At 28.5% G+C, this 14,153-nt stretch overlaps 1 protein-coding gene across 1 annotated transcript in view; it reads left to right on the top strand.

Annotated features, from left to right (window-relative positions):
- The first annotated feature begins 2,283 nt into the window (after positions 1–2,283).
- LOC113797098 (protocadherin Fat 4-like) overlaps positions 2,284–14,153 on the top strand; it is a 31,410-nt gene continuing 19,540 nt past the window's right edge. Inside the window, exons 1-6 of the mRNA XM_075822697.1 lie at positions 2,284–2,789; positions 8,065–8,130; positions 11,128–11,288; positions 11,525–11,581; positions 12,634–12,658; positions 13,046–13,116. Coding sequence (XP_075678812.1) covers positions 2,315–2,789; positions 8,065–8,130; positions 11,128–11,288; positions 11,525–11,581; positions 12,634–12,658; positions 13,046–13,116 — 855 coding nt within the window. The 5' untranslated portion in view covers positions 2,284–2,314. The remainder of the gene's footprint in view (positions 2,790–8,064; positions 8,131–11,127; positions 11,289–11,524; positions 11,582–12,633; positions 12,659–13,045; positions 13,117–14,153) is intronic.

The raw sequence follows: 14,153 nt of genomic DNA, 5'->3' as shown, positions 1-14,153 counted from the left end.
CCTCATTTCATTTCATTTAAAACAACAACTGGTTAAATGAACCGGAAAAAAATTTTGGATCTCCAAAATTGCGAGAAGAGCTGTGGCATTAAAAGTTGATTGTTCAACAACGAATGAAAAAAAATCAATCAACCTTTTCATTTGTTCGATAAAGATATTCATCGTTGTTTGATTGTTTGATGGTTGATGATGAACAACAAATTGTTCAGAAATTCCTTCTTTTGTCTTTTGGTTAACCATCAAGTCTTTCACATATATATTTTCTTCATTAGAAATTGTGCTGAAATAGACAAAAAAAAATGAATTCAACAGGTAAAATAAAGAAATTTTTACCTTTTATTTTATTGGAGTTTTGAATTTCGATGTCAACTGGCATTTGATTTGTTTTTTGTTGTTGTTGTTCAATGTTCAAATTTAGATCAATTGTTGGACATTGTCCATGAATGATCATTACCATTATCGTTGATGATGGTGATGATGATAATGATACCCTTTATGTCATCATCAACCTCGATTTTTTTGTTTTGTTATTGCCATTGTCGCCTTTTATTGTCTTTTATTGATTCCGTTGGTTTGCCCAATAGTTTCTTTCTTTGACATTCATTATATCTATGTTTTAGTTTCCACCGATGATGATGATGGAGACATGAAAATCGGTAATCATCAAAAAAAAATCGGATGATAATGGCATCCATTTTTTTCATCATCATCATCTACTTCTTCATATACGAATCAACAATAAATGACCATTATTTTCTTGCAATGTAACAGCCGAAAAAAAACACACAGCTTTATAGCTGTTTTTTTTTCGTTGTTGACCTTTTTATTATTATTATTATTATTTTTTTATTTTTTTGATCTAAACAACAACAAGAAAATATTCATTTGAACGAAAAGAAAAAAAATTACAATTGAAAATTCTTTCTTTGCTTGGATTTACGATCGACGACGACCGATGATGATAATTATGACGACGACCGAAAAAAAAGAAAAAATCTCGGATCCTGAATAACGTTCGAAAAGAACAACAACAAAAAAACATTCGAAACGACAACAAAAAAAAAAACATTCGAAATAATTGTTGCCGTTCAAAAATGTCGTGATATAGTTTGTTTTCAATTCATTCGCTCATTTTTTTTCCAATAAATAACGAACATCCGTTGTTCCAATCGACAATTTTTTTTTCGTTCGTTCGTTCGTTTGTTTGATTCAATAAAAATTCCCGATTGAACTTGGCTATAATCTACAAACATCGACATTCAATATTTCTGAAAGAATTTTTTTTCTTAAAGAATGATTTTCTTTAAAAATCTTTCTGCAAAAAACAACAACAAAAATTGAGGCCAAAAATGTTTCAAAAGAGAAAGAAAAAATCATCAGGTATGATGTGTTCTGTTCTGTGAGAGTTTTATGTTTGACAAATAAATGAATATTTTTGCTTTCTTTCTAGGAGAATTATATGACGCCGACGATGATAAAGAGAGTTTCCATTTTTCTTCTCTCTCCTGCTCTCACAATCATAATCTTTGATCTTTGTTTCTCTTTTCTTCACAAACCTTTTTTACTCTCTCTTTGTCGATTTTCCCAAAACGAATATCTTCTGTTTTGTTTGCCCTGTTTTTGCAAATGTTGCCGATCATTCAGTCAGTCAGTCAATTTGGCCATTCCGTTAAAGTTTCGTTTAGTGAAACCATCATCATCAACAACAACTTTTGGTTTTTAGAAAGAAAGAAAAAAATTACAGAATCAAATGATGATGATGATCATCATCATCAACGGTGGTTATTTAATTTTTGTTTTTAATTACAAAACGTGCCCATTTTGTGTTCGTGATTTCTGAATCAGTTCCGGTGTTTGTGTGTTTTACCTGTAATGTTTCTTAAGTTAATCCAGTGTTCAGTGATGTGTATCCATGTTCCTACAAGTGTGATGTAGCATCATTATTGTAATCATCATTTACAATTTTTTGGTCAATTACAATCATGTCTTCATCATCATCATCGAATAATAATGATGGTGATGAACAACAACAACAAAAAAAAATATTCGAAAATCGATAGTATCGACAGCGACAACAATCGATAGTTTCCAAATTCCGATTCATCAACATTCGAAATCGAATGAAAATTTCCTTCTGCCTTTTTTTTCTAATTATAAATGTCATCTATCATCATCATCATCATCATCACCAACTTTGGATGTTCATAGTGATAATTATCATCATCAAATGAAAAAGAAAAAGAAGCAGTTACCATTCTTTTTAATGAATAAAAACAACCTTAACAACAACAACAACAACAATGATAATGTGATAATGATGATGACCAACAACAACAACAACAAAAATAACCCTTTGAACATTGTCGATGTTAATGTTAATCTTGATGATGATAAAGGTCGAAAATTGTTTATTGATAAAAATAGAAAAAGGATTTTTTCACAGCCAAAATATTTACCATTATCATCATCTTTTTTTGATGATAATTATGATAGATGGTTATCAAGGTGGAAATGGTGGTGGCCACAGCGGTCATTGCCAAATGATAATGTAATTATCGATCAAAATTCATTACCATCATCATTGAAATCATCCGCATCAACTAATTGTGCTCATCATCATTCATTTCCATATCCACATTCAAAACATCCTTATCATCATCAAAAACATTCAACAACAAATCAATATCATCACCATCATCAACAACAACAAAATATCATTTTTAAAGCCATCATTCTGGTCATTTTTATAGCCACATCATTATCAACAACGATAGCACAAAGAACTGGTGGTAAGTTTTTTCATTTTCCAAAAAAAAATTCCAGAAATTTTCTTTATCAGAAACTTTCTTTACCCAAAAAAAAAAAATATCAAAATGGAACGAAAGAATGATAATGATTTTCAACTAATCTTTGAAAAAAATGTCTAACTAGGTTGTCTTTGTTTTTCTCAGTCTTTCTGTTGTTCTGTGAAAAAAAAACAAACTAACAGTAGCTTAGTTTTATTTTTGGGTTGTCACAGTTTCTTCATTCAGTTTTTCAAGTTTGTTGTTCTTCAACGAGATAATTATTGTACCTAAAAATGTACAAAAAAAAATCATACAGATAACATTTAGGCTTTACGACAACAACAACCAAGCATGTTTCAACAGATTTGTTTTGACAGGTTTGAAGACGAAAATTGAGAATGATAATTGCCACTGTTTGTTGTCCATCATCATTGTGACATGATGATGACAAATTTCAAAGTTGAAACAAAAAACAAAAAAACAAAATAAAAACAAACAATCCTGGTTTGTTGTTTTTCTTCTTCTTCTTGAGATAAACTCTAGGTGATGATGATTGTGACCGAAAAAAATGTTTTCAAAAACATCATTTTTTTAGATGTGATATTTGTCACTGAAAAAAATACCTTTTCGCTTGACCTGAAAACCGAGAAACCAAAATGAAAATTCCATTTTTGAAAATGAAATTTTCAAAAACATCATCACCATTGTTTGGTTTGTGTGTGTTTTCTGGGATTATCTAGAGGCCAGATTTGACTAATTATAAAAGATTAAGATGTTGTGAATCTGGTTGGTCACTTTTGGTCATCATTTTTTCTCATTGAAAGTCATTATTATCAGTTTTTTCTGTTCTGACAAATAATGACCATCAAAAAAGAAAACAATGATGATGATGACCGATTTGAATATATGCAAAAGAAAAATAAAAACGGGACGGAAATTTTTCCAGAAAGAAAAACTTGAATGAAAAATTTTTTTCCCAGGAAATTTTCCTATGAGAGAATTTCCTTTTTTTTAATCTTTGGTTTTTGGAACATAATACCCGTGTTGTTGTTGTTGTTTCAACAAAATACCAGGTACAGGTAATTGCGATTAGATAGGTGTTTTTTAATTATCCATTTTTGAATACAGGTCTGATTAATTAATGAAATATTTTGCTTTAAAAACAAATGAAAATTGTAGCAATTTTTTTTAATATAATGAACTTCCTATTGGAAAATCCCATAAAATCATGAAATGATTATGATGATAACGAAGAAAAACTGTAAAATGTAACAATAATTTCTGCTTGTTGTGAATTTATAATGGGATGATGATACTACCATGTTGTTAAACAACAACAACAACAACAAAATAATTGTAACATTTTTTCCCATCATCATCATTTTTAAAAATGTTTTTTTCGTTGTCGTTTTTTTGTTTTGTTACCTATGGTGTGTCTTGTTCCAATTGGAACAAGACAAACAAACAAACGTGATGAATGAATGTTAAGCATTTCCGAAATATAAATCATTTTTAAAAATCAGTTTTTTTTCTTTGCGTGTGTCCGTTTTCTCTCTCTCTCTCTCTCTCTCTGTTGACAAGAGCATCATTTGTAATTTGTAATTTTAAAAAAACTTGTAAACAGAATGTGACAATTTTGTTTTTTCAACTGTTTTAATCGATTTTCACTTGAAAATTAATGCCGGAACAGGAAAAAATGATAATGTTTCTTGTTAATTATAATGATGTTGTTGTTGATGATAATTTGTTAATTAGAATCCATTATTAATTAATTTCATTAATTAATTAATTTAACTCTTTTGTTTTGTTTTAGATTAACGAATTAAGGATTTTCGATGTAATGTGTTTTAATGTGAACTTTTCAAGCATATAGTACGCTTGTACATTATGAATTCAATCAAAAAAATTGAATTTTTGATTGAATCGATTGATTTGACTTTGATTTTCTTGAAAACAAAAAACAAAAAAAAGGCATATGATGAAACTGTCAAATTTGACCATTTGAACACATCATCATCATCATTAGCATTTTCTCAATATTACAACAACAACAATATTCAGTGTCGATGTTCAGATTCAGATGTTTGTTATTTTTGAATGACCCGAAAATTATGTATCAAAAAAAAAGCAGAAACAGAAAATTCAATGAATCTTTTTCAAGGCAACGATGATGATGATCATCATCATCCGCCGCTTGAATTCAATCAACAAATTTGTCATTGATGATTGATAAGGTGAATTTTTTTTTTTGAATGAAATTTTTGAATTTCAAATTTTTTTTTTCGTAATTGGTATCCTGACTGATCACTGATGATGATCATCACTGATCATCAATTTGCAAAAAAGAATGAAAAAAGAGAAAGGGAAAAATCAAACAGCAAACAGCAAATTATATAGCCGTTTTTGAATAATAATTTTTCTGAAAAAATTTTCTGAAAAATTTGAAACTTTTTTTTTGAATTCATTTTGGAACAGGTCTTTTTGGAACTGAAAATTTTGTTTTCGTTTTTGTTTCTTTGCTCTCAATTTGGGATAGCAATTTTAGAAAATGTTTAGAAAAACGAAAGAGTTTCAAAAATCTCTGCCTGTCAATCAACAAAACAAACAAGCAAATTTTCTGACCGGTTCTATTCAAATGAAAAAATTCAATATTTTAAAGTTTCTTTTAACACTTTCCTATCCTATTTGTAATGATTATTATGATTGCAAATTGATGTTAATTAGTAATTTCCTTGAAAAACCTCTTTTCTCTATGAACACAACAACGTAATTCAGGATTAATTTTTTGGCCTGCACCAATTGATGATGATACCATTTGATCAAGTTTGACTATCTAGTTTTCTGTGTGTCCTTCAAAAATAAAAAACATTGAAACATGAATCTCATTTCAGAAAAATCAAAAATCAAAATTCAAAAATTCAGAAATTTTTCCCTTCTTTTTCTGTTGTTTGCATTTTTTCAGGGAAATTTTTTTTCCCTATATGGTGACTTATATTTTTAGTTTGCCCCTGTTAGTTTTTTTCGTATGGATCATTTTCGTATTGATCAATAAATAATTTATCAATGAAAATTTTGAATGGATTTTTTTCATTGATATAAAATCGGTCGAATGAATTGAATTGAATTGAATTGGATGAATGAAAATATGATGCTAAAACGATGTAAAACTTTGATGATGATCAGTATGGTTTTTTTTTCTGTAAATGTTATGACCATTATCATCATGGATGATCATCAAGGATGATGATGTTTTTTGTTGATGATAATGATCATTATCAAGATCATCATCATCATGGCAAAAGTGATGATGATTATTCATCGTTTATGAATAGCCCAGATGAATGAATATTCATAAATAACAAATTCAGATGATGACAATAATAAAATGAATGAATTCATAATGACAACAATATTAACCCTTAATGATGATGATAAAAAAGAACTCATTCATTTCAATTTGAATTTGAAACTTTCATTTGTTTTGTTTTTTATTTGTCCTGTGACACAAAATGATGATAATAGTCTTCGGTTAAACAAAGTAAAAAATAGCTATTTTTAACACACACAAAAAAGATATCAATTCATAACCATCATTATTCATTTCTTTCTCTTAAGATTCGATTCGGTTATTATTTTACCCGAAAATGATAAACGATGATGATGAATTGAATTGAAATTGGAATGAATTTTGAAACCAAATGGTTAAAAAAAAATCTTGCTACAATGAGAAAAAACTGTATTAGAAAAATATCAATCTTTGTTTGATTTATCATCATCATTCATTCATTCACATCGAATATCATATTTCATTTGAGAAAATTAAAAAAAAGGAAGATAGAAAGATGGATCGATTCGGGTTAAAATTTTTTTTTTCAAAAATGATGCTGATGATGATGATGAAGTAATCAATTTTTTTGAAAAAGTTTTGGTTTCCGATTCGTCTTTTTCCCTTGCTATGGCCAAAATTCATCCATCTTCCAGTTATCATCATCATCTAATGATGAGGATCTGAGAAGAAAAAGAAATTGATAAATTGAAAATCAATTGGCAAAACTCTCTTTATCAATCGATTCGATCGATTGATTGATTTTTTCTTCTTCTTCCTATTTTACGATCATTTCATTCATTATTGATGATGATGATACTTTCTTTCTTTCTTTCTTTACAATCGAATCGTCAAACACTTTTTAGTTGAAAATTATCCAGGTTAAAATAATTAATAATGGAAAAAAACGATGACGATAATTTTGCCATTAAAGGAGAAAATTACAATGGCTGCTGCTGCTGCTCCTATTTATCAACTTGCAATCATTTTCTTTCTTCGATGTCCGGTGTGTGTGTGTTAGTGGTGGTCACTTTATTCATTGTTCATTGTCTGATTTGAATTGAATCTTGCCTGGCTACTGTTGTATATCTGCAACATTAGATTCTTTTTTATATTCAATCAATGAATGAATGAATAAAACGAAATAGGTAGAAATAGACGAAACGAAACAACAATATTTTTCCATTGTATGTTTCAAGATATGAAAATGAAAAAAGAATAAAGATTTTCCCCTATTGTTTCCTATATGGATAATATTGTTGTTGTTGTTTTGCCATCGATCTCATTTTTTTTGGGATTTTCGTAATCACCATGTTACTGGACATGGATTAAATGTGATTTTTCTGTTTGTTGTTGCTGGCAAAATTTATTATCCATTATCATTTTGCCTACTGAACACTTGTTTTGGCCTGATGATAATGCACAATGATTATTATCATCAACAGCGAAACAACAAACATTCTGTATAATCATATTTAGGGTTAAATATTTGTGTGTGTGTTGAAAAGGTTTCGCTTTGTTTTTTCCCGTTTGTTTTTCCAACAATAAGATTTCGTTATTGCTGGTGTGAAAACATCTTGTGCATTATAAATCTTGAGATTATTTAGATTATGGATTAAATCATATACAGGATAATGTTGATTGTTTCTGGAAAGTTTTTTTGTACTTTTTTGTTTTCTTTTCTGTTTTTCAAATTGATTTATTCCCTTTGAAATAAATCAATTTGAATTCAATTCGTGCCCATGTTTTTCGTTGTTTGTTTGTCTTTTTTTCAATGTCATTGTTGATTTTCAAATACAAAACTTTTGAAATCCAAAATGATTCAAGCGTTTTTTTTATTTTGTAAAATTTTTGAATTTTACAAAAATTAATTTGATTTCGAAATTGATTTTTACTAATTAATTTTTTCTAATTAAATTTCATTGTTTTTCGTTTTTCGTTTCATCATTTTAGCATGCCGTTTTTATCCACTTGGTGAAAATCGTCGTTTTGAACGTGTTGCTGAAAATCTTCCTGTTGGTAAGTTTCTTTTTTTTTCATTTTTTTGGCGTGAACACGGTTGAATCGGAGTGAGACCGAGGTGTCAAATGTCTCAATTTGAGAGAATTCAGAAAAAAACTTTTTTTTTTGAAAATTTCAAAAATTTCAAAACTTTAATTCAAAATCGCCACAAACATTAGCCTTTTTTAAAACATCATTTAGAATAATGCATATATTAACGGCTGTCAAACAAGAAAATCGTTAAAATTGGACAAGATGATCGAATTTCTTTCTTGCTTTTTTTATTTTTGTCATTTTGACATCGAAACTAAATGGAAATGGAATGAATGATGGTGGTTACGACGGCGGTGTTAATGATGGTCAATTTTCTCAAAAAAATGTGTCTACGATTGGGTAATGTGTACACCGATGTTTGATGATGCCCATTTTTTACGAATCAAACACACAAATATAATGAGGGAATCAAAATGAAATAGAGAAAAATATTTAGATCATCACCATCATTATCAAGTTGTTAGTTTGTTTTAGGACAAAAAAAATTGGATTTAAATTTTTCATTTTGTTTTGTTTAAATCCGAAATTAACCATCCATCCAATCTATGAATAGTATCAAATTTTTTCTGAAGTAATTTTCTGTAAAGTTTCTCGGAAAAATTCCTTCGTAAGGTAAATCCGATCGATTTGTCTTAACGATCCTGTTTCAGATGTTTATCATGATATTTGGATTTTTGTTTGTTTGTTTGTTTTGAAACATTGAATCCAATGATGATGATCATCTTGAGCTAATCCATGGTCATTTTGATTTGATTTTTGGCTTAAAAAAAGATGTTTGTTTGCAGGTGTGTGTGTGATATACTTACGTTGAGGATTTCTGCCTGTTTGATTAAAGTTTTTCAAAAAAAAAAACATTAAAAATTTTTTTCGCTTTTCGAGAATTTTATGGCTGTGAATTTTTTTCGTAAGGATTTATATTTTCCTAATCATCATCAGAACAGGTGGAAATAGTCTGTGTGTGACAACACACTTTCCATATTGATTTTTTTCGCTTGTAACCAAAAATTGACAGACAAAAAAAAAAACACTGTAACTTCATGTCAATCGAATTAAAACAATATTTTCCCTTTCATTCGCTTGTCATTTCGGTTCGGTTTTTTTCGTTGTTTCAAAATTCAATTTAAAAAACAAAGCAAAAAAATTTGACAATATTTTTCATCATTTTCGTCACTATTTCGATCCATTCCGCAATAAAAAAAAAAAAATGATATCTATTTTCGGAATGGATTAATCAGGTTTTCTTCAGGTTTTTTCGCTTTTCCATAATTATATCAAACAACAACAACAACAACAACATGGATAATCAATGACAACATTGTTTGATGATGATAATAATGATGATGATCGTTTTCATAATTAGATCCAGGTAATCATAATGATGATGATGATTACAATTAAATAAATAAATAGTACAGGTTGACAATGTTTTTCGTTTGTTTGTTTGTTTTCCATTGATTTATCAACATTTTTTTCATTTTTTTTGTTTTGTTTTGTTTTTGAAAAGTTTTTTTCAAAGAAATTTTCTGTAAACATTAATTATACATTTCGAAACAATACCCGGCATGTCTCTGTTGTCTGTTGTTTTTGGTGCTTTACACCCGGGAATTTTGACCTAAATATTGAAATTGCCGAAAAACTTTTTTTGTTCCATTGTCGGTCGGTTTTTTTTGTGACAATTTTTTTTCATTTGATTTGAAAAAAAGTAAAAATTAATGAAAAAAACACATGTTTATTTGGATTTTAAAATGGGGAAAGAGAGAATTTTTCCGAGAAAATTTGATCAATAATCTCTTTCTCTGTGCGTGTCTTACCCGAAAACTTTCTCACATTTTTTTTCAAAAAAAAATCTCACACTTGCACAGTGTTACACCTGACTGAACTTTTTTTATTTTTTATCAAATCAAAGATTTAATCAATCAATCAATTTTCCAGGTGATAGCTAGTAACTTGTTGTTGTTGCTTTCGTTGATTCAATCTTTTTTGAATCTGCTAGAAAAAAATCACCAAAAGAAAGAGAGATTCACTCAAATAATAAACACTTTTTCCAATAAAGTGTACTTTTGATTTTTGACTTTTGATTTGATCATCATCATTATTAAATTTTGGTCGCAGTACATGTTGATTTCATATATCACACACTAATCTTATTTTTAGTCGATACACACACAGGTTGAGTGGAATGTCGAATGGAATGTTTCTATTTTTGTTTTCAAAGATATTGAATTTTCGGTTGTTGTTGATGGCGGTGGTGGATATTCGTCGATGATTGGATGATGATTGAATGCTTATTTTTAGGCATTTTTTTCCAGGTAGATTTTCGATAAATAAAAAAATTTCACTAATTCGGTTGTTGTTGTTGAAGAAATTTTCAATTTTCAATCCGATTTTGTTTCGTTGAATTGAAAATGAAAATTATTTTATTGATTTTTTCGAAAAGAAAATTTGAAATTTCGTTGGGTGCGAAGAAAAAGAAAAGTTTCCGAAAATTGAATTATTTTCCAAAATGGTTTTTCCAATTTGTTTTTTGTTTGTTTGTCCGGTTTTTGAAAACATAATATGGTCGGATGATTTTAAATTGAAAATGTTTTTCCCAAAGAAAAATTTGAAAAGTGATAGTGTGGGTGGCTTTTGTTCGGGTATTTTGTTTTTGATTAGATTTCGAAGCACAACAACAGTCAAAATAGTCGGTTCCAAAAGTTCAAACAATTACCGGATCGGAAATGTTTTTTGTCCGATAATACTGCAGTCATTATGTCCAATAATAATAATGACCGATAACAATGATAATAATACCGCCGGGTTATTATGTCCAAAAAAATACTGACCGGGTATTATTATTATCGTCGTCTTCGGTTATTATCGTCGGTTATTAGCTTGCGTTTTGTAAACCAATTTTACTAATAATAATAATAATCTTATTTTCGGTTATTTTTCTTTTTTTTTCTCAAAAACAAAATACAGGAAACGAAGTATTCAAAGTTGAAGTTTACCCGCGAAATGAATTTCGTTTAGAAGCAGTGGATAATAGTTTAAGCGATATAAATTATTTTAAATATGAAATTTTAGATGATAAAAATGTTGCCATAAAATTAGCACATTCATTGGAAGAACTTGTTGATCGGGTAAGTTTCTTATTTTCAATATTGATTTTCAATCAAATCAATCAAATCAAAATCAATATTGATTTTCCCATTTTGATTGATTGATTGATTCGATTCACCCGAATCGAATCAAATGAACCTGTTATTGATTCTTTTTTTGTTTATTTTTATCATCAAAAATTTTTTTCTCATCTTATCATCCATATCACCATCAAAATGAACCGAAAAAACCAACAACAAAAACAAAAATTTTACAGAAAGATCCACAAAGTGTATTAAAATTTAAACTTACCTGTAAAGGTGCCAGTGGAACGGTATGTACAATATTTTTTTGCTGTTTATTTTTTTCTTTAAAATTTTTCACACTTTTTTTCCATAAAAATGTTTTCTTTAATTTTGCATGCCATTCATATTAACACTTTGGCAGCAAATATTTATCCCAAATTGTGTTTTTAATTTCTTTTTTTTTTACCTGGGCAAACATTTCATTCATTTTCAAATTGATGATGATAATTGAAAAACGTCAAGACAAGACAAGAACGTGCCAGAATTTTTTTTTTGATTTTTGTTGAATTTCATCAACAAAAAAAGTTTTTTATGGTTAGTTACTATATCAACAGAACGAAAACACATATATTTAGATCAAAAATCAATATTTCATCAGTCAACCTTTTACCAAAAAAAATGATGGACATTTCACTTCTTTTTTTTTAAAAAGTTTTATTTAAAAAAAATATTAGGGTCAACTTTTTGAATTGAATTGCAGTTAAACGAGGGATGCAAAACAAATTGATGATGATGATGATTGTTTGATCAAATAAAATTTGCCAAAAACAAAAATCAATTAAAACAGTGCATGAAAATTTAGAAAAGAAAACGCCATTTAAGAAATATTTTTGTTCTTCTGATTTACGATCCCCCATAATTCAATCATCAATTCAATAACCTAACCATTTTATTTGATGATGATAATTTAAATGATGATAATTGAATTTGAAATAAAAAAAAACAAAATTGATTGATTTAGTTCAATGGAAAATTTAAAAAAAAAATCTCATCATCAATTCATCATTGGTTTGCCCAGGTAAAAATAGTTGAATTGCAGTAAAGTAAAGTAGTGATTAGATCTGTTCGACAAACACCCTGTTTTTTTTTTCTCACTTACTTAGCTAGTTTTTGTTTTTTGTGAGCTACTTTTCATTTCTTTCATTGTCTTTTTTACTGGCCAATCATCATTTCACCTTATTATCATCAAATAGCCAGGAAATTCAGTAGTTTTTCTTTTGGAAAAAAATTTTAACAATTTTTTTTTGTTTCTTTCTATTCCCACCTTTCCCTCTCGTCCCAAATGATGATCAATATATAGGAAGAAGCATTTTTACCTGTAACCGGTAAGTGTTAAAATGATTGAAAATGAAAATGAATTGATTTTCGACCAAAATTGATGCTGAGAATTGACAACAACGAAGATAATGATGATGATGATAATTGACAGCATCAATGACCTGACCTCAACAACATCAACACAGCAGGAATATACCGGAACACACAGACAGCGGATGTTTTTCCATATTGAATGATTGTTGTTGTTGTTGTTGATGCGGCTGCTGGATGCCAATTTTCATTTTTCATTTTTCATCAAATGTTAATTGGTTTTCCTCCCCTTTTCCTGATAATTTATCATATTAATTTTCATTATCTTTTTTCATTTTTCTCTCCCGAAATATTTATCAAATTGTTTCATAAATGACGTGACACATTACTAAACACACACCCAGTTTATGTACAGGATGTTAATGATCATACGCCTGAATTTCAAAATGTTCCCTATTCATTGGATGTTGATGAGGTATGTATCTTGTTTGTTTGTTTATTTTCCTGTTTTTTATGTTTTCGTTGTTTCTGGAACAATGTTCCTGGAACAGCCACAAGCAATTTTTTTCTGGAATTTCTCCATTGGAATTGATCTTTGTGTTCTGATCAATGATTCATATTTTTCATTTCATTTTTTTCATGAATGAAATTGAATGGAATGCCGAAACAAACAAACAAACAATTTTCATTCATTTCATTTTATTTAGAAGGAAAAAAAACCGAAGAAAACTTTGCGTGAAAAACAAAACAACAACAAAAATCATTTTTATTCGTGTGTTTCGGTCAATTTTTGTTTAGTTTTAGTGTTTGTTAAATAATATTTTTCCATCACCACCAACACACAAAGATTCATTCATTCAGCGAAAGAAAAAAAAGATAAAAATTAACGTTTTTCTTTGTCGATTTGATTTGATTCGTGATCAAGATTTTCTTTATCATTTTTACATTCCTCATTTCTTTGATAATGATGTAATAGTGTTAAATGATCGTGATTATTATTACCACAATGTATATTCACTTGATTGTAGGCAAACAATAAAACTGAATGAATCAACTTTTCGGACAGAGAAAAAATATATTCGGATATTGTACAACACACGATTCGGGAATAAAATCTTTAACCTCTAAACATTCGAATTGATTGATTGATTGATTGACCCAATGACACACACACACACTGATGTTAAAATAGGTATGGATTACCTATTAGTTATTATTATTTTAGGTAGTCTACCTGTCTATCTATTTTGTTATTAGATTATAAAATTAATTCGAATTGTGAAATGAAATCATGAATGAAATTGATTTTTTTATCTTTTTCTTTTTCTTGATGGATAGTTTTTATCGGTTTATAATTGAAAATTAGTATATATTGGGTATTTATTGGTTTGCCATGCCATGTTTTTTTAATGACGGGTTAATTTAATTCATTCGTTGGTGGTGGTGGTGGTGAATCAATTGAAAATTTTTTAGATGAAAAAAGTCATCATCATCACGATTCAGTGTCGATGA

Source organism: Dermatophagoides pteronyssinus, unplaced genomic scaffold, assembly GCF_027571235.1.
Source record: "Dermatophagoides pteronyssinus isolate colony J.1.1.1.1 unplaced genomic scaffold, Derpt_VIB-CSIC_2022.12 sq0019, whole genome shotgun sequence".
Taxonomy (NCBI): Eukaryota; Metazoa; Arthropoda; class Arachnida; order Sarcoptiformes; family Pyroglyphidae; genus Dermatophagoides; species Dermatophagoides pteronyssinus.
This window is presented reverse-complemented; position numbering and strand designations above follow the sequence as displayed.